At 35.6% G+C, this 21108-nt stretch overlaps 1 protein-coding gene across 5 annotated transcripts in view; it reads left to right on the top strand.

Moving 5' to 3' along the window:
- Nrcam (neuronal cell adhesion molecule) overlaps positions 1-21108 on the top strand; it is a 277444-nt gene that overhangs the window by 248200 nt on the left and 8136 nt on the right. For 4 of the 5 annotated variants that reach the window (XM_071613514.1, XM_071613519.1, XM_071613512.1 and 1 more), the window contains 9 exons: positions 668-865; positions 962-1032; positions 2026-2251; positions 2779-2894; positions 4224-4428; positions 6758-6880; positions 7534-7710; positions 19687-19818; positions 20709-20787. In XM_071613514.1, coding sequence (XP_071469615.1) covers positions 668-865; positions 962-1032; positions 2026-2251; positions 2779-2894; positions 4224-4428; positions 6758-6880; positions 7534-7710; positions 19687-19818; positions 20709-20787 — 1327 coding nt within the window. Of the gene's footprint in view, positions 1-667; positions 866-961; positions 1033-2025; positions 2252-2778; positions 2895-4223; positions 4429-6757; positions 6881-7533; positions 7711-8709; positions 8746-13817; positions 13971-19686; positions 19819-20708; positions 20788-21108 lie in introns of all 5 variants that reach the window. The other variant, XM_071613520.1, reaches the window with a different exon arrangement.

The raw sequence follows: 21108 nt of genomic DNA, 5'->3' as shown, positions 1-21108 counted from the left end.
TTACACTTCCTGTGAAGTCTGAGAATGCTTCTTTCTCTCTGTGGCAGTCAACAAGATGTGTTAAGCCTTTGATTGTTGTCAATATGTTTAGTAAAAAGTGACACCTTATTGTATTTATTTTAATTCCTTCAATTATGAAAAATTGATCATCTTTTCATATATTTAAACTTTTCCTTGGAGTATATGGATCAATTCTAAATAGTTTTAACTAAACTAAACTCAGCATGCTAGAGAAAGAATACTAGGTACTATTGAGTGCACTTTGGTATTGAGGGTAATGAAAGAACCCTAAAATAAAAATATTCTAATGAATTTTTTTTCAAAGCAAACTAATCCATGTTTGGCTACTCTTTTTTTTTGGTAGGGGAGTACCGAGGATTGAACTCAGGGGTACTTGGCCCCTGAACCACATCCCCAGCTCTTTTTTGTATTTTATTTAGAGACAGGTTCTCACTGAGTTGCTTAGTGTCTTGCTTTTGCTGAGGTTGGCTTTGAACTCACAATCCTCCTGCCTCGGCCTCTCTAGCCGCTGGAATTACAGGGTGCACCACTGCACTTGGCTTGACTACTCTTGATTGCCCTATTACTTATGGCTACAACTTACCCCTAGGTTGACTGAAATCACTGTCTTGGGTTTGTGGTGTGTGTGTGTATGTGTTATGCCCAGAATTCATCATTGAATATGAAGATGCAATGCATGAGGCAGGGCTGTGGCACCACCAAACTGAAGTTTCTGGAACACAGACCACAGCCCAGCTGAAGCTGTCTCCTTATGTGAACTACTCCTTCCGAGTGATGGCGGTGAACAGCATCGGGAGGAGCCTGCCCAGTGAGGCGTCTGAACAGTATCTGACAAAAGCCACAGGTAGGGTGGACTTCAGGGATATGAAATAGAATACAGAAGTTTCCCACTCTTTGCAAATGACCAAAGCTTACACATATGTGGCTGCTTAACTTCTAGAACCAGATAAAAATCCCACGGCTGTGGAAGGACTGGGTTCAGAGCCTGATAATTTGGTGATTACATGGAAGGTGAGCTATGAAGCTTTCAACTTTCCTCAATCTTTTTAGAGTGAAAAGAAAAAGTTGTTTTAAAATAATTTCTTCTTCATTAAAATCCAATTTCACACATTCATCTTTATTTAAGAGGCATTATTGTGTAGTAGTTAAAAAGGTTGATCCCTGAAGCCAAAACAAATGAGTGCAAATCCAGCTTGCTACTTATAGTACGATCTTAAGCCAGTTGTTGAACATCTGTTAGGCATCTGTATAATGAGAATAACAATAGAAGCAACTGCATAAGATTAAAGGAATAATACATGTAGAACATGTATAATGCCTAGCACATATATGCATTCAAAAATAGTAGCTACTATTGTCGTTATTATAAGATAACTACCTGAAGCACATGCATCAAGCTATTGATTTATTAGTAGTAACAGTAATTATGTATTTTTTTGGATTTGGAAAATAAAATATTAACTCATATAATCCTTAAACCTTAGTTACTTACATATACTTATATGTATACAAATGTGTACATACTTATGTATATACATATATATATATACACAAATATATATATTATTTCAGGATAGTATGACAGGTTAACTTTATTTAATAAACAGGGCAATAGTTCATAAGTTTCAGTCTTCAAATATAACAGGTAATGATATACTATCATACAAACAGAAATGTATAAAGGAATCTAGAAACTGAAATGTTTTAAGACTTACCCACCCTTGGCTATGCAGTCAGGCTTTGAACGGTTTTTGTGGTATTTACTGCTTTAAGATAGTAATTTGCAATCTTTGAAATGTTGATCCCAAACAAGTCTTAAATCTCATCACAAATGAAAAAAAAAAAAAAAAAAAAAGATAAGAGGTCCTTGGAGAAAATGGTGAATAGCTTGTATTTCAGTGTCTCAATTCTTGCTTTAAGTCTGGGAATTGGATTTGTTGTTCCCATAAAAGGTTATGCAGTCGATTTGTTTTGTAAGCTCAGGTTCTTTGGCTTTTCCTATAGCCCCTGAATGGTTTTGAATCTAATGGGCCAGGCCTTCAGTACAAAGTGAGCTGGCGCCAGAAAGATGGTGATGATGAATGGACATCTGTGGTGGTGGCAAATGTATCCAAATATATTGTCTCCGGCACACCAACCTTTGTCCCATACCTGATAAAAGTTCAGGCCCTGAATGACGTGGGCTTTGCTCCAGAGCCAGCTGTAATCATGGGACATTCTGGAGAAGACCGTAAGTGTCTCCTACCATTTCCTTTTTACTCTTCCCCAGCCAAAGAAACCTACCAAGGTGTAAACCAAGGCCATTTCCAAAGATGCTTAGGTTTGCAAAGGAGAAAGGTGAAATTATTTTGTTTAATTACTCTGAATTTAAGTTTGCTATGTAAGAAATAGGAGGCTCAGGGCTGGGACTGTCTATACCTCAGTAGTAGAGTGCTTGCCTAGCATGTGAAGGTCCTGGCTTTGATTCCCCAGAACCACATACACCACACACACACACACACACACACACACACACACACACAAAGAAGTTCAGAATGTAAGAAAGGGATTACTTTAAAAAAAATGTTGTTCTCATAAAGATAACCAAAAATTCAACTTTCAATCCTGAACAGTCCTTAGAATAAGATTCTATAGAATCTATAAAATAGGCTGGGACATGTTTCAGATAAAAATTATTAGAGATAGAGACATTTTTTTTTTGCATGAAATTCAAAATAACACTGATACTTCTACTCCCTTCCCCTATCCTTTTTCTAGTCCCTATGGTGGCTCCCGGGAATGTACACGTGAATGTGGTGAACAGCACCTTGGCGGAGGTGCACTGGGATCCTGTACCTCTGAAAAGTATTCGAGGACACCTACAAGGCTATCGGGTAAGTGGTGGGAGACATTTCATGGTCTCCCCTTAGTAACAGGATATTGGCAAATGCCACTTGTCACACACACTGTATAACGTTGGAATTATTTGGTTCCTCTCCTCAGGAGCTGTTGAACTCAAGAGCTCATTTGTTTATTGCCTCAGGCAAGGCTATAAGACCCCCCAGCTAGAATTAACACCAAATATCACTCTTCCAAAGAGAGAAAAAAAAGTTGTCACCATTTTTTTCCAATAGATGATCCAAATCTAACATTGTGACAACTGAACAATGTGTACAAAATGAGGAAAAGTAATTTTTAAAGAACTAGAACATATTGAACTGTACTCATTTCAAAGTAATATGAACCACATGTATTGAACACACAGTTATCCTGATAATAATTTAGGCATTTTTAAAAATAATTCAGATTATATTTTAAGATCATATAAACCAACTGGGTCATTCTTATGAACATCAACTGTATTTGTTCTTGGGATGCATAGGAAAAAGGATTCATAGAGATTGATAGAGAGCAAAAGAAACACACACACAAACACGCAACACACACACACACACCATTGTTTTGTTAACACTGCCTCCTAGAGGCCACTTTTTGTACTGCATTATGTTCATTTTTCCCCACCTAACATGGGCTAGATTCTGTATTATACATGTCGGCTTGTCTTGAAAAATGCCTTTAAATTCCTAAGAAAAATTGAGGAATTTAATAAACAACAATTATGTTAGTTAGCAAAGTTAACACTTTGTTTACCTATTTCTCCAAAACCTGTGTCTAATAATTTAATATTAAAAATAAGCATTTTTTAAAAGTGATATAGCTTGACCTAGTAGAAAAGCTCTAAACTTGCAATAGAAGATCCCCTGTGGCTTTGGGACAGTCACTCAGTAACCCAGAAACTCACCTACACTGTAAAAAATAATAAAAGCCTCATTGTGATTTTTTAGGGTCAAACTAAATGATTGTACATGAACATGTATTAACTCTGGAAAAATACATAAACACTGGTTAATAATTTTATTTTTAGAATAATTTATATAATAAAAGACTTAAATAATTTTTATTGTCTATTCATTTGCCTCATGTTCTGGAGAGAACCTTACTAGTTTCATGCTATTTCATTTATTTCACTTATACTTCTGTAACAAAATAGTATGACCCAGCTATTCCTCTTGCCTCAGAATCAATATCCATCAGTTTTGCTACTAGTTTTCTTATAAAATGCACCTCAGGAATTTTCTGGGAAAACAAGTATTTTTGTGAGCATGGGGAATCTTGTTTCCTCCCTGTGCATCCTTGATTTTTGTTTTGTTTTACCATTTCAGATTTACTATTGGAAGGCACAGAGTTCATCCAAAAGAAACAGACGCCACATTGAAAAAAAGATCCTCACTTTCCAAGGCAGCAAGACTCATGGCATGCTGCCTGGGCTGGATCCCTTCAGCCACTACACATTGAATGTCCGTGTGGTCAATGGGAAAGGGGAGGGCCCAGCCAGTCCTGACAGAGTCTTTTCTACTCCAGAAGGAGGTATGGAGGGGGGCATGCCTCTGAGATCCAGGAACATATGGCCTACCCTGAGAGGTTTTACCTGACAGTTGGGCCTCCGAGTAAAATATGTTCTGGACGCCAAATGTGGTTTTCCTAGAGATAAGCACAGCACACACAAAAGGTGGTAAAGTCACTCCTATGTGGCCTAAGGATTTGAAGATTTCATATAACTCTGGACATTTTAGAAGGCTCCAGAAGGGAGCCTAAAGGGCTCTCTCCATTCATTTAAAAATTTTCTCCATTGCTTACACTATCTGAAAACTTGCTAATTTGATGATTATTTGGGTTATTAGCTTTCTGACCTGAGGCACATTTTGTGACTTCTCTAAGTGTCAGTAGCCTCATCCAAAAAGCATGAGATCTAAATGTGATACTTAAGAAAAATGTTGAGAAAGGAAATCATTTCTAAGAGTTGTGGTTGACTTCTACAGCTTCTTTCTTAGTGCACTTTCATAATTTATTATGAAGTTGAGCTAAATTAGAAGGTGAAAGTCTTGACCAAATGAGTTGGAAAAATGAAGGAAAAGTCAAAGCCCCTGCAAGTATGGACCACTGCAGGAGAGCAGCAAAGGAAAATCAAATGTATGTGGATGGAGGAGAAGGCAAAAAGAAATTTGGGAAGAAGAGTGTGGGACCCTAGTGGGTGAGGCAGAGAGGGGATCATATACTAAGAAGGAGAGAGATTCAAGAAGGCACTAAAGTGGGTTTGATCTATTTTGAATTTTGCATCAAGTCAGACATAATAAGGGGCCAGATAGCTTCTGTGAATACCTTAATCTTTTTGATAAAATCAGTTCTCAAATGCATGCTGTCCTGGCTCCTGGTTGAGGGCTCATGATGTGGCAGCTGCCCAATAGCCTCTGAGTCCTGAGTTCCCATCCCACAATTGCTTGTCTTTGATCTCACTTCCCTTTAGAGAGGCAGTGCTTCTTCCACCCAAGGTTTTCACACTGGTCCTTTGGATGGCTCAGGGGAAGGTGTCATAGAAGAAAAAATTAGAGGTTTAAAGGATAAAGAAGAAAGGAAGTGATGTGACTGACACAAAGCTCTGAAATAGTAGAGCTCCTATAGGAAACTACAGATTGCATGGTCATAAGTGGTAAGAAAAAGAGGTCAGCAAGGGAGGCCCCACATTGTGCATGGTTTGGGATGCTATGAATATGAAACTGGTCCAGAGGCTCTTATCCTGTAGACTATAATCCCTCAGGGGGACAATTTCAGCTTATAAAAAGCTCCTTGAGCCTCCTTAAATTGTAGGCAAAATGTATGCATATTTTTCTAGGGAGAGAGTTTCTGGATGTAATCAGATTCTCAAAGCGCTTTGTGATCCCCAAAAGTTAAGAACCACTTATTTATTTGAGGGAGCTTAGAAGCTTGTAACTATATACCAGGCATGGTTATAGATAGACCTGGCAAAGGAGGAGAAGTGAGAAAGAAGAAGAGAGGAGAGTATGGATATGGTTGAAGTTAAGAAGGTGAAGTTGCCAGGAACTAGTGTCTCAGGAGATGGAGGAAATGAGGCAGAGAGAAAAAACTAGGTAGACTCCCTGGTTTCTGGCTAGAATAAGGATGGGGGGGGGTGCGCATTAATGCATTTGTAGGGAAAGCAGCCATCAGGAAGGAGAGGTGCCACCATCCATCATTCCCATGAGGAAGTAAATAAAAGATGAGGATGTTTCCTCTGGCCATTTGACAGTCTCTGCTATAGAAAACCCAACACTCATCAGGCCTTTTCCAGGGCCAGGGGTGTGCCAGCCTTGGGCTTTTGTCCATTAGCACCAGATCCTGGGCAGCTGTCAGCTCTCAGGGTATGAGTGGCTCTGCACCTGGGTAGGCTGGCGTGGGCCCAAAGCTCAGCAGGAAGAGTGTCAATTGTTTGGTGACACCTGGTTTTGCTGGGGAAAATAGTTCTTAATGACCCAGAATTCAGCTGTTTCTCCTCAGAGGTCTGGTAAAGTCAGTTTTGCATAGTAACCAGTTTGCTTTTATTGTGACACACCCTCTATAAATCAAGTAAATACTATGTCCTTTAAAAATATTTGATTTAAGTTTATATAAAGGCAGTCATTTTGTATTTTGAGAGAAAAAATGGTTTTCATGAGTTTAAATGGAAATGGTTAGAGAAAAAGAAGACAATAAATAGATTCCTGGCACAGATTTGTATTAATGTATTTTCAACTGAATCAAGCACAAGATACTGAAAACCAAAGCTTTAAATCTATTATGTAAACATGAAAAAAACTATGTTATTTTAATACATATTGAAGTGTTTAATACTTTTGAATTGACTATGTGTTTTCATTAAAAGTCCCCAGTTCGCCTTCATCTTTGAAGATTGTTAATCCCACACGGGACTCTCTCACTTTGGAATGGGATCCACCAAGTCACCCAAATGGCATTTTGATTGAATACACCTTAAAATTTCAGCCAAGTAAGTTATTGGGAGAAAGAAAAGAAGAAATATGTGTTTAAAAAACCATATTTAACTGTTATCTTAAAATATAGGCTTTTATTTTATATCTGTAGAATATATACATGTACCTTCAAGTACTGGTTACAGAAGGAACTTCAAATCTAACTTTTTAAAGAAAAATTATATATATATATGTGTTATCAAAAATTAAGTACTCAGTGGAATAATACAGATCTCTGATGGTAGGATTGGGGGGAGGGGTCCAGTAATTAGATTAGGTAGGCATTATCTCTGAATATAAAATGTTAAAATGAGGTTCCTTTGACTCAAGGTTGATAAAAGAAAGATTTGGGGTTATTTAACAACAGGTGACTCCACCTGCAAAAACAGCATAAAACATGCTATTAATGATTCAACCATAAAATTCTGCTAGTTTATAAACTAAAAGAAAACATTTTTCGTGTTATGTGCATTGTACTCTACTATACTATTTTATACAGTATAACATTATAAAAGCTATAAAAATTATACTTAGTTATGTTAGGCAAAGAATGAGTAGATTATGAAAGTCATTGTAAACCAGGATGGATATTTTTGCTTGACACAATTACTTAAAAGTAATTCTGTACAATTAATGGGGAATGAACTTGTTTGTTATTTCTTATTGACAGTTAACAGTACCCACGAATTAGGCCCTCTGATAGATTTAAAAATTCCTGCCAACAAGACACGCTGGACTTTAAAAAATTTAAATTTCAGCACTCGGTATAAGTTTTATTTGTGTGCACAAACATCAGCAGGGTCAGGAAGTCAAATTACAGAAGAAGCAATGACAACTACCGATGAAGGTAAGATGGGTATGTATAAAATCCATATAATTATAAGTATCATGGAATAAAAATCTTTAACTTCAGTTTATGCTTTCTCTTTTCTGCTTACTGTAGAGTATCCATTTGACCTAATTAATAGAAACACTTGTAATTTCTCATTCCAATATATAGTGAAATCAGTAGTTCATATTGGAATAACTATTTGGTGTCTTTTTCAAGCCTACATGAAAAAACTTAAAATGTTTGGAGTGGGAATAAGAAATTACAATATTTGCCATACCTGAGTTCAAAGTTCAAGGCAATGTTTTTTTCCTGAATGTAACTTTATATGCACACATGCACATATGAACTCATACCTGTAATACATATATACACACATGCTGCATACCCATATATATGCAATTCTAGTTCTAATCATGATTCACTGGAAATAATTTGCTAGTCCACATATTGATTTAGTTTTTCTAGTAAATAATCAAGACAGTTATTCAATAGTGTGTTTATTTTGTGTTTGAGCAATGGATTTAGTATTTTGGCGTGTCATCTGGTAAAGAGAAAGCAAAATAGCTCCACTAAAGTACATAGAAAAGGAATTAAAATTTTCTCTACTTATTTAAAAAATCCTTCTGAAAATTTTAGATTTATTGAAAATGATCAAAAATATTGTAAAAGATTTTCTGGTTTTGCATGTCTCTAAAGTATAAAAATGCTTAAGGATTATTCAACTGATTATATTCCATTGCAAAAGAAATTAACATTTTTATCCAAAATTTGGTTCAAAATATAATAAGCCTTCTTACTAACAAGTATGAATAATGCACATAAAGTAATGTGTGGATTTGCATACTGGGTAAGTTTGGGGACACCAACATAGTACTGTCCCCTGTACCTGATGTGGTACAATTCATTCTTCTTGCATGCATTAGCTTTTTATAAGTGTTTTTTGTATCTATACATGCTCATGGGTGTGTTACATCTAACTATATAGTGTCCTATTTCTGTTTCCCTTCATTGAAGCTGGTATTCTTCCACCTGATGTAGGTGCAGGCAAAGGTAAAATAACTCATCTGCATGACTTTATACATGTGTTTAATTTGCAATGTTATATGTGGGGAAGTGCAGCATGAGTAAAAAAATAAAATAAAATATGCTTGGAACCACCAAAAGAAGAAGATCTTGACTGATCATGGCTTTAAAATTAATTTCTAGTCATTTTTACAAGTAGAAAGCCACATATTAAATTCTCCCCCCAATTTTTTTCTCAACTTATCCCTGGTGCAAATCCTAATCTTAGCTTTTCATAATATAATTTTGGCTGGATCAGACAGGACCAAAACTGTGGATTTGTCACAGACCAATGGGGCCATGTCACTTATCAAGAATTTAGGCTTGTTAGTCCTGTGGTGAAACAACCTGTGAGGGATTAGATCAGCTGAGCTTCCTTCTGCCATCTGACTTAGCTGCACTCCTTATAAACACAGCGTACACTTGACTGGCGTGACACAACACTGTGTGCTTAGAACACCCTATGACTGGTTTGGGACTGTCTCTCACTGTATGGCTTACAAGTGGATCTTCCAGTCAGCCTGCATGCTCTGCTCAACTGTGTTACTCCATCCTGTCTTCACCAAACTGCTTACATCTCCCACTTCTGAAATATAGAAACAATTCTGAGTGGATGCCTGTTGTTCTCCTTTATGTCTGATAGCTCTCTGTGTCAGAAAGCCTTGTTGGGGGAATGGTGCTTGATTAGCTGTTTGTTATATGTCTTTCACCTATGGAAATACCAAAGATCTCTAGCCTTTGATGCCTGGCCATTGGTTCAGTTCTTAAGACAGCAGCAGAGTCCCTGCCACTAGGTAGAGGTTTCAAGTGAGGGACCTACAATAGGGGCTCTTCCCAGGCATGTAGCAGACAAATGAATACAAATAGGGTGAAGGAAAGAAGAACAAAAGCAATAAGAGTTTAACCCAAAATTGCTCAGTCCTTGTGAGCTTAAGTTGGATGTATTTCTTTTCTTTCCTTAAAAATTTGCTTATATTCAGACACTTGGTAAATTATAAAATGTGTGTCATATTTTAGAGAGTTTGAATAGAACTGTAGCTATTTTCAGTGCTCTTAATAATATTGTATTTGTTGTTTAGACTGTAAAGGACAAAGTTGTAAAAATTCAGAATTCCTACAATATTGTAGAAAAAATGTATGCTTATTTTATTTTATATGTATGCTTCTATTCCAGGATTAGGTATATATTGAAAACATTAGTTGTTTTGTAATAATTTATTGCTCTATAATTGTAATTGAAGCTGGGCTTCTTTGTGCTGTAGCTGTATATCAGAGAAAGTGCATCAACAGGGCCACCTGTGTAACCTGTCTGAATTCTGTCTGAATTTTCCATTGACTTTTCATATTTGAAAAGGATATAAATTTCACAAGGAAAAAACACCACCCCCTATTTTAAAAACTATAACTAAAAGAAATCTTTATTAAGAGTTTGGAGCCAGGCACAGTGTTGCATGCCTATAATTGCAAGTACTCAAAAGGCTGAGAAAGGAAGATCACAAGCTCAAGGTCAGACTCAGCAGTTAGCAAGGCCCTAAGCAACTTAGTGAGACCCTGTCTCAAAATTTTTTTTAAAAAAAGCTGGGGATATAGCTCAGTTTTAAAGCACCCCTTAGGTTCAATCCCCAGTACCATAGGTAGGTAGGTAGGTAGGTAGGTAGATAGATACATACATAGATAGATAGATAGATAAATAGATAGATAGATAGATAAACAGACAAATAAATAAATTTAAAGAGTTGGGGGTTGGGATTCTACTATTGGGTGTTATTGCCTTGAATTGTGAGTTATTTATGATTATAGAACAAGGAAAAATGGAGTGTCTAAAGCTCATTAAGTCCCCAATATAAAATCAGGATCTTCAACTAAAAGGAAGAATAATGTTTAAGTAAGAAGAAAAAGCTAAATCTGACATTGCTTACATAAAATGATGGTATGATTTAAACTGCTCAGGCACATTTTGTAATTCTGAGTTTCCTTCCTTAAAATATGTTTTTCAATCTAACAAGAAATTCCATCCTCATCTATATTTCCCTTTTCCATGCAGAGTAGATGTTCTCTAAAAGGAGGAAAATGAAAGTTCTTCACAATCCTCCCAATTTTTATTTTTAATGTGTTTTATATTTTAATTTAAAATGGTATAAGAGTTAGAATTCTGTACAATAAAAGTAGCCAAACAGCATAACCTTAGGAAATTGTAATATCTGGGTTCCTTTAAGAATAAGCCAAATGTGCATTTCCTGTATCAATACTTTAGTACTAACTGTATATAATAATACATTGGATCTTTAAAACTAAAAGCTAAATGCTTTTCCATTAAGAAGTATTTCACTATGGTTCTTCATTGAACATCTTCTATAATTACTTCAAGACTAAACTCCCCAGTTTTGTGATTCTAAAACTTTTTAATGGAACTTAATGGTTCGCCTGGGTTCTTTGCCACCGATATTTTACACACATGCCCCTATGACCCTCTCTGTTGATTAATCATATTCCTGTCATTGTTTATTTATTTAAAAAGAAGGTGTCAGGAAACTAAAATTAGTTACTGCATAATTTAATAATCAAATTTTCCTCTCTGTTATTGCATCTGATAATTAATACAAAGAGGCACAAAAGGAACATGTGTTGTTGAATTCTATTTCAGAGGTCAAGTTTTTTTATTTCACTTCTTTATTGAATTCTATTTCAGAGGTCAAGTTTTTTTTACTTCACTTCTTTAATATACATATGGTTTTGATGCTAAGAAATACTATTTCATTACATTTGTTTCTGCACAAGTGTTTAGCTTCTAAATTATATAGCAAATTTTAGAATCTTAGAGTCTGAGTAAGCCATTGATGCTTTCATTAGTGGGTAATAAATTAATAGATAACAAACTAATCTTATTTTTAATGATGTAAGTTACTTTTCTGTAAATTTATCATTTTTGGTTTAAGATATTGAGATCGGGCTGATAGAATTGTCAGTCTCAGGATATTCAAATAATATTTTTAATCACTTGAGATGCCTTTACTCAGCAAGCTGATAGTACCATATGCACTGTGTACTTTGGATTTTTAAGGAGATAGTTGTAGTACATTTTTTGAGAAAATGCTATGTAACCAAAGGTTAACAGGTAAGATCATCTTGCCTTCTAAGATATGTCAAGTGAAATAATTCCTACTCCTTTTATTTCTACTTTCTTAACTTCTGATAGAGCACATTTGGCACTTTTTTGCAGCTCTTCTTCCAGCATACTCTAACCATCCAACATTACCTCAAAGCAGGTCCAAAGCCACATTCTAAGGAGCATTCTTTCTCACTCCTGCACAAATTCTTTAAAGACCTGCACTGAGTTGACAAATATAATTGAGAAATAGCCTCATAGTATTGGGTTTTGCCTGGAAGTCTCGCATGTACTGTAATGATATATGTTCCTGGGATTGTTGTGAAATCCATCCACCTGTAAATGAGGACTGTGGTATTTCCTGGTACTGTATCTATGGATTACAGTTTACATTGTTCAGAACCTGTATATTAGAACTTATGAATTTTAATATTACATATCATTATTTCTGATTATTTATTTCTTAATACTTTTAACAAATGAAAAACTTTTCTGTAATGAAAGTGAGGTATGAGCAAACCCCAAACTTTAAAATTTATTCTTACTTAATCTTATTTACACAATTTTGGAGCATTTGAACTTGTTTTCAAATTGTGTGTATGGTGCTGCAATATGATTGTTTGTTTGTTTTATTTTTCTATTGTATATTTAGTTCAAGCAGTAAGTCCCAGGATCAGCAATCTTACTGCTGCAGCTGCTGAGACCTGTGCCAATATCAGTTGGGCGTATGAGGGACCAGAGCATGTGAACTTTTATGTTGAATATGGTGTAGCAGGCAGTAAGAAACTATTTCATTACCCTGATTTTAATTTGGGGGACACTTTTCAAGAGATTAAGAACATTTCCAAGGATTTACTGTGGATTGTTTTGAAAAATAACTTGATCCTATAAATCAGTTATCTGAAAAAATTATAGCCGACTGTCAGTCTATATGTTTTATACATAATGAGGAGTGTCTTTTATCATGTTATGAATGACAAAGGGCATGAGCACTATTACATCTGTTGTTTTTCATACCAGTATTTAATATTGGTTCCAAAGTCACACATATAAATAAGAGTAATAACAAATAATTTGTAGGTACAGGTAGGAAAGAAGACATTTTTATTTTTTCAAATTGGATCTTAATGTAGCAGAAATAAAACTGCCTTGAAAGTATTCATTTTACCCAAACTAATCCAACAAAATTTTACAAGAAATTGCAGAAAATCAAAACTTTGTCTTAATGTTTGGATATATTCCCAAATTGGCATTCTGTTTCCATCCTGGCCACATCTACTGGGGGTGGCGACTTTCATATTCAGCAGTTTATTAAAGCCCAGTTGATTAAACCCAGTTTATTAAAATGCTTAATTCATTGTGCTCTGCATAATAGTAAGCTAGATGGTCAATGAATATTTGGACAAAATTTTGTATTTAGTCCAACTTTCTGTTAAGCTTTTATCATACAAATAAATATTTTAAGAAATAACTATCCTCTCAGAAAAATCAATACTTGGGAAATGTTGAATCTATAAATTGGACAAATTTGAAGGCATTTAATTTACTGAGAAATTCATCTTGTGAACCTTAAAAATTAATCCCTCCCATAGTTCATTTAACCTAGTTAATGTGTAACAGTTCTTTTTATAAACATTTCTAGAGAAGCTCAACAGTTTCATGAGGCAAAAAGCAGATAAGGAATCTCTCTTTGTATTAAAAAGAAGAATTAACACAATGGAAATATATGCAATTAATATGCAAACAAGGTATCCAGGAAATTTTTGAGGATATTTTCATGTAGGTCTTCTATTCATTCATTTAACATGATCAGATTTATAATAATCTAAAATGATAACTCTAAGCATCCTAGATTTTATCTTTAGCATGTAAAGATTTTCCTTTCTTGAAGCATTATATGACTTCTGGACCCTTAAAATGTTCAAATTTGTTGTTTTTTGCAAAATTTCCATAGGCAAAGAAGAATGGAGAAAAGAAATTGTAAATGGTTCTCGGACCTTCTTTGGGTTAAAGGGTCTAATGCCAGGAACAGCATACAAAGTTCGAGTTGTTGCTGTGGGGGACTCTGGTTTTGTGAGTTCAGAGGATGTGTTTGAGACAGGCCCAGGTGAGGCACACACCACACCAGTTCTGGCTCTCGCTCAGAGGTGGAAGCCACCGGTGCTCTAGTTAGAGACCGGAACTGGCGGACCTGTGTTATGGGTAGGGCCACGAATGCCTTTCTGTGGGGCCTGTTGGGTTGAGAGTTTTGGTTCTTAATTGTCTGGCTCTTCATATCAAATGAACTACACAATTGAGCAAATTATCCTTCAGCCACATTATTGCCAAAAACCATTTACCAAAAAAAAAAAAAAGACTTAAATATGATTTTCACTTACATTATTTTGATAATTCAATTTTTATATAATGTACATGTATAAAATTTCCCTCAAAGTTAACCTGAAATTTTTGAAATGCTGTTAAAATTGAAATAATTTGTAAGAGAGTCACAATTCTTATATCAAAAAATGGATCTCAACCCAGCAGAATACTGCAATTTGATTAGATGACTGATATAAATATTATTAAGTTTGTAAGGAACAAGAAATTTTATACTTCATATATTACATTTTTGTCACAACATGTTTGCCTTCCTTATGTTTTAGTTATGTGAACATTATAAAAATACACAAAAAAGTAACATTTATAAAGTAAAAAGAAATGCTCATGTAAAATTCATGAATATTCATATTTGTTTTCAAGATGGAAAGCAATCCTTGCTTACTTAAATTTAAATAAGGGTTGTATGATATGTGTTCATTTTGTGGCTCATACATTCATCTTATGTTCAGTCACTTCACGCATTCTTGAGGAAATATTGCATATCCTTGCAGAACCCATAAACAAAATGGATTTTTTTGTTGTGTACTTAATTAACAAAGCATGATGATTTTTAAAATTATTTCTTGTGATTTAAGAAATATATAACCATATTTGTTACAAAATTAAAAAACCAAAGGATAATATTCAAAAACTTATCAAGTGGTATTTTAAAAACATCCATATGCTAGAATAAATGTTAAATTTTTTCCCTATTATTCTACTCCTTGTATCTTCATATCCATTTATATACATAGTTCCAGAGAACCCCTATATTAAACTTAATAGGGCATAGCTAACCAATCATAGTTCATTTTACAAGGTGTTTGTTTATTATTATTAATAATAAATTTTAATTTGAAAATTTTGGCAGCTCCAGTCTAGATATACAGCTAGAATGGGAATAGTAGTCCCAGCATTTAGTCGGTCCTATTCTATACCAGGCAAGTGGTTTTTCCTTCAATCCTTTCAGCAATCCTGTGAGGTGGGCACTATTATTGTCCACTTACGCCTCATGTCAGTACTTAGAGGCGGAGAACCTGCCCGGACCAATAGGTGGAACATGGTAGAGCCAGATTAGAAGCCTGTCCTTTCAGCATCAGAGGAGAGGCCCTCACCAGACCCCACACACGGTCAAAGGCTATAATCCAAGGAAATGGGTCGTCCCAAATGACGGCTTCAGTCAGCCCTTGTTGTACCTGTTCTGCTGTTCTGGACCTAAAGGCTTCGTGTGTTCTTGACTTGCAGATGAGTTAGATTCACCCTCAAAATCAAGTTGTAGCATTTTCTGTTCTTTTATAAGACAAAACCAAAACAAAACAAAACCCAGTGGCAATTGCCAGGAAGCTCAAGATGAGTGATTGTGACAGATGGGCCATTCTTTCATGCCAGTGATGAGAGACAGGACAAGGCCACAGCCAGTTACCGTAACTTTTTCCATCTAGATGTAACTGTTAAATAGAATGAGTATGGAAATCTCTAGTGACCTTAGTTAACCTGTTACTCCTTCTTAAAAAAAATAAATAAATGAACTATTGGTGATTATAATGGTGGGATTTGCTGTTATAGATTCAAACATGCACACAATAAACCAATATAATTTGGTCAGTTTCCTTCACCAGTACCACCCACCGCACACTCCTGTTACTCCTAGGAGCAAACACTGTCTGCTTCTGGAATGCCTCTACCTCTCCTCCCAGTTTTTGGTGCTTCCTCCTTAGCCCTGCAGGTTGACACCAGTCCTTGTCTTCTCCTGCTCTTGCTCCTTCCCTGCCCATGCAAGAGGCAATGGTGAAATCATACCTTGGTGTAAAAACATACCTTTTGACTTTTTTTTGCTTTTTTTAAAATTTTCTGCATTCATGAACTGCTTCCTTCTATGAGTTTTGCTAATTTGTGGGAACCTAGATTCAGTTAGTTGTTTCATACATCCTCTTAATGTGACACCATCTCTGCCTTTTACAGATTTTTTGTGTGTGTTGGATTTTTTGCATAAGCTGAGGAATGAACCCAGGGACACTTAACCACTGAGCCACATCCGCAGCCACTTTTTGTATTTTATTTAGAGACAGGGGCTAACTGACTTACTTAGGGCCCCGCTAAGATGCTGAGGCTGGCTTTGAACTCATGATCCTCCTGCTTCAGTTTCTCAAGGTGATTACAGGCATAGGCCACCATGTCTGGCAACAGTCTGGATTTTTAAGGCATTAAAAAAAAAAAAAAGAATCAAACAAGACTATAGGCAGCACCTGAGGCTGCGATTCTCTCCTTTGTTACTGGCAGGATGTTTCATTAACACCATCCCACCTGTGTGATCGGGTGTGACCGCTCATTAACACCACCCACTTCTCCTCCCCTTCTCACCTCTGTCCCTCAGTTAAAGTCCCTTCTCTGACATTTCTAAGACTAAAATTTATTCTCACTGTGCCTAACAGCTTTTTTGTCAGCTGCCTCCAACCTTTTGTCAAGATTATTTTTTTCCCTTTCTGTTTATAAAAATCTCTATTGTAAAATGAACAGAACATTTTTAAACATAGTGGATTCTTTCTCAGTAATGTAGAACAAAGTGCCATTTCTGTCACTCTCTGTCTTCTGAGCTTATTTGGTGACTATTAGTACTCAGGGGCACCTTCCTCAGAGACCTCCTACCACCATGCACAGATTATCCACAGCTCTTCAGTCTGAGAGGGGAGGACAGTTGTTAGAATTAACTTCTAGGCAACAACAACAACAACAATTCCGTTCCTCTACCTCATTTTATTTTTATTATTTATTTCTTTGATACTTAGGATTTGACCCAGGTTCACTTTTGCACTGAGCTACATCCCCAGCCCTTATATTTGAATAGTCTTTATATGTGTAACTTTGTCACTTTATGGATTACTCAGTAATACCTGTATATAATTTTATTGTAAAAACTTTGGAAAATGTGAAAACCCTCTTTTAGTCTGCACCCCATTCCCACTCATTGAAACTCATATTCTAGAAGGAAAAGACCCATAGGCTTCATTTATATGTCTGTTCATACGTGTGTGTGTGTGTGTGTGTGTGTTTATGATCTGCACAATCTTGGTTATGGCCTGAGTTTGTATGTTACAGATAAGATGATTTGGAGTATCCTAAGGAGGTTGGGAGCCTCATCCTGTCATCCTGGGCTTCATATCCCAGGTTCAGATGGGAAGTCAATAGAAGTTATTTCTACTTTCAGAATATCTGTTTTGTGTCAACTTCTGGTGCACTCTGTGTGTGTGTGTGTGTGTGTGTGTGTATACATGTACCTGTTAGCTTATTGTGCCTGATTAATCTTAAATAATGAGATAGGGATATATTTAATACTTTTTTTTAAAAGAGAGGCAAAAATTCAGAATCAGTGTGGATGTTTGTTTTCCAATTGTCAAGAAAACACATCCAGTTTTTGCACAGTTGTATAGTAGCAAGCTTCTAGCCTGACATTCCATTTTTTAACAGTCACCATCTTTGTAAGACAGATTCTGTGCTAGTATTTGAATATTTTGTTGCTTTTTTCATTATCAATTGCATGTAAATAGATGAAAAGGTCAATGTTAAAATTGTTTAGGACAAGGCAATAAATCATTAAGCATACTAGAACCAGATTCCTAACTTAAGTCAAATGCTCAAGAGACTGTGCTTCTTGGTTTTGGATTCAGTTTAGAATAAGAAGCACACAAAGACCTTTGGCAAATTTACAGAACTATATTGCAAAGAGAATGTAATGATAAACTTTTCAAACATTTTTTACCTATCCCAGTATTTTATTCTGTGTTCAGATATTTGTAGATTTGATGTCTAGACTGTGCTTAGGAATGCATTGTAGCAGCTGCTAGTGTACTAGCTAGTAGCATCTCACCAGAGCCAGACAAACATGTGTCCATCTCCAGCTCTTGGGCAAGCTCTTTACCTCTTTGGGCATGGTTTATTCCTAATGCTTACCTCAAAGGATTGTTGTAGAGATTAAATGGGGTTATGTCCTCAGCACAGTGCCTAGCATATGGTAAGCCTACAAAAGTGTTAGCTGTCATTATTATTACCATTATCTTCATCCTCACCATCATGACTCAGGGATGTGTGTTGGAGAGGGAAACTGCCCATACTCACTCTTCAATTTTGTTTGCTTATGGTACGGTTCAAAACCCCCTAACTAATGAGGCACGGAAAGCCATTGGCCTTTGATTTTATTCCAGATACCATGTTTCCACTGCTCATTTTATTTCTTGAACATATTTTCAGACATTTTTTACATTACTCTTAACACTTGATTTTTATCATATTATTTTCTCCCTTACTTTCTATGGAGAAAAGGGGGCAATGAGATGCTTTCTTTTCAACACATAGAAGAACCCGGGATACATGTAGCCGTGCTTATTTCTCCAGAGATCATACACATCTAACCCAACTACAAGAAATGTTGACAGAAGAAAATCAATCAAAGTGAAATATAGGCACGTTTATGAAGTCAAAGAAGAAAATGTTTTACCTTGCTTATTTATGGTCAAATGAGAAAAAATTAAGACCTTTAACAAAGGATTCATGAAAATTTATTTAAACAAATCCGCATAGGTGTGTCTGAATAGCCATTGATGCTGCACTTGGTCCCATATAATTAACACTTTTGAATAGCACCAGAAGTGGTCATTTTCCTGTGGTTTTCTTAGAAGTTGTGTTAAGAAATGACTGGTTGAATAAGGGGCCTCACATTTATTTACTCAAACAGAATAGATGAAGAGGTAAAGAAAACATATACATGTGAATGAGTATTTTCTCTTCAAACTGGTCATTTATTCCAGTAACTCCTCTGATCAAAATATATTTTAAAGTCTTTTTGATAGACACTAAGAAATAACAAATATTGATCATCTGAGTAGATTCAATATTATAGAAATTTCCATTTGGAATTGAGGTGTTATATAAAATATGGTTGTGGCAGGCTTCTCACGTGAATCATCTTCTTTTTAGACAGATTGCCAAAGCTCTGAAAAACAGCAGTAACATTGCAATGGCACTTTAGGTTCCAAAAGTGGTTTCCTTTGAAGGAAAAATACTCCACTAGATGTATACATTCTGTTCTGTTTAAAGTTCAATTTTATATTCCTTTCATTGTATCAATATTATAATTTATCCTATAAACAATACATTTTTAATTAGCTTGGGAATATGTTTCTATGAGAATATATAGTTTACATAACTGTGAACACAGTGTTTAGCAGGGTTTGATACTATTTAATGTTATTAGCATTCATATTTCTTAAATTATTTAAATGGTGAAGATTTTACAAAGTTAGATAATTATATAATTCCTGATCAATAACTGACAGGTTCCAATTTGGGACCACATGGGAAATGTATAAAAGCTTGTATATTAAGGTGGCTTTTTTTTATTACAAGAAGCCACCACAGTTCTCTATCCCTTACCCGATTTCAACCAATACCATTGATTTGTTTTCCAGCAATGGCAAGCCGGCAGGTGGATATCGCGACTCAGGGCTGGTTCATAGGTCTAATGTGTGCTGTTGCGCTCCTTATCTTAATTTTGCTGATTGTTTGCTTCATCAGAAGAAACAAGGGTGGTAAATACCCAGGTAAGAAAAAAAAATACTGAAATTACTTTATAATTATTCATTAAAGTAAAAAGAATTGTGTAGATTGCAATAGTATATTTCCCTAGATCCAGAAATTTGGATTTTTCTGTTCAATTTTTTTTAATCCCTTTTTATAAAATGACATCCTAACTACTGTCAAAGGCATAGGGCATTTGGAAGAGCAAATCAGTCTGTTCTCTGATAATGTAAGTTTACTCTCTTAGGCTCCACAAAAGTTCCCAATACTGAAGCAGCACCTAAAAACCAAGTGGTGGGGTGGAGGATCAGTGTGTGAAGCTTTCCAAAGGAAGTAATGCATGGACCCAGTTTTGATGTGATATGTGACATTGCTTTCCCTATTAGGCTGATAGTTCACTCAATTTAGTAGGTCCATCAAATTTATATATTTTTTAAAATATTTACTTTTTAATTATACTTGGACACAATACCTTTATTTTACTTATTTATTTTATGTGGTGCTGAGGATGGAACCCAGGGCCTCACATATGCTAGGCGAGCGCTCTACTGCTGAACCACAACCCCAGATCAAATTTATATTTTCTTTACATGACCATTTACCTTCTGGTTATAAGAAAAAAAAAATTTACAAAAACAATGTGTTACCATAAATATAGATAATAAACAGATGGGTGAACTGGGGGAAAAAATCTTGGAAACTTACTAAAGTCACCTTATGTGTTAACAAATGTTCATTTTATTAGGTTCCCACAGCAATGACAAACGTATCAATTACATGCACAACTACATAATATTTCTGTTTATATGGTTGTATAACATCTATTTGTGGAGAGAATTATTTTCCTCTGCTGTGTAACTTTGATAAGGAAGTACAAGTTCAATGGATAAAGATGCTATTTCTAAATTTTCAGTTAAAGAAAAAGAAGATGCTCATGCAGATCCTGAAATTCAGCCGATGAAGGAAGACGATGGAACTTTTGGAGAATACAGGTGGGCCTCTGCTTCTTGTTGCTCTTTGTCTTCTTGGCCCTGCCCCTCTGCAAACACTCTCCCAAGGCAGGATTCAACCAGCAACGTGCTCTCCCTGGCTCTTCACATGGCCTCAGTTTAGAAATACTTCCATGCCTAAATGTTTACATGTTCCTCAAGATTAAAGCATTCTCATTTTTTATTAAAATATAAATTTCCATTTTAGTGATAGGTTTGGAGGCAGAGTAGGTTTGGAGACAGAGTATGTTCCAGAGGCCCATGTTGTGTTGGTCTATCTAGCAAAGCCAGCAAGTTATAGGGAGAATTAGAATATGAAAGACC

Source organism: Marmota flaviventris, chromosome 1, assembly GCF_047511675.1.
Source record: "Marmota flaviventris isolate mMarFla1 chromosome 1, mMarFla1.hap1, whole genome shotgun sequence".
In the NCBI taxonomy this organism is placed as follows: Eukaryota; Metazoa; Chordata; class Mammalia; order Rodentia; family Sciuridae; genus Marmota; species Marmota flaviventris.
The sequence above is the reverse complement of the archived record's forward strand: the minus strand, read 5'-3'. Positions and strand labels throughout refer to the sequence as shown.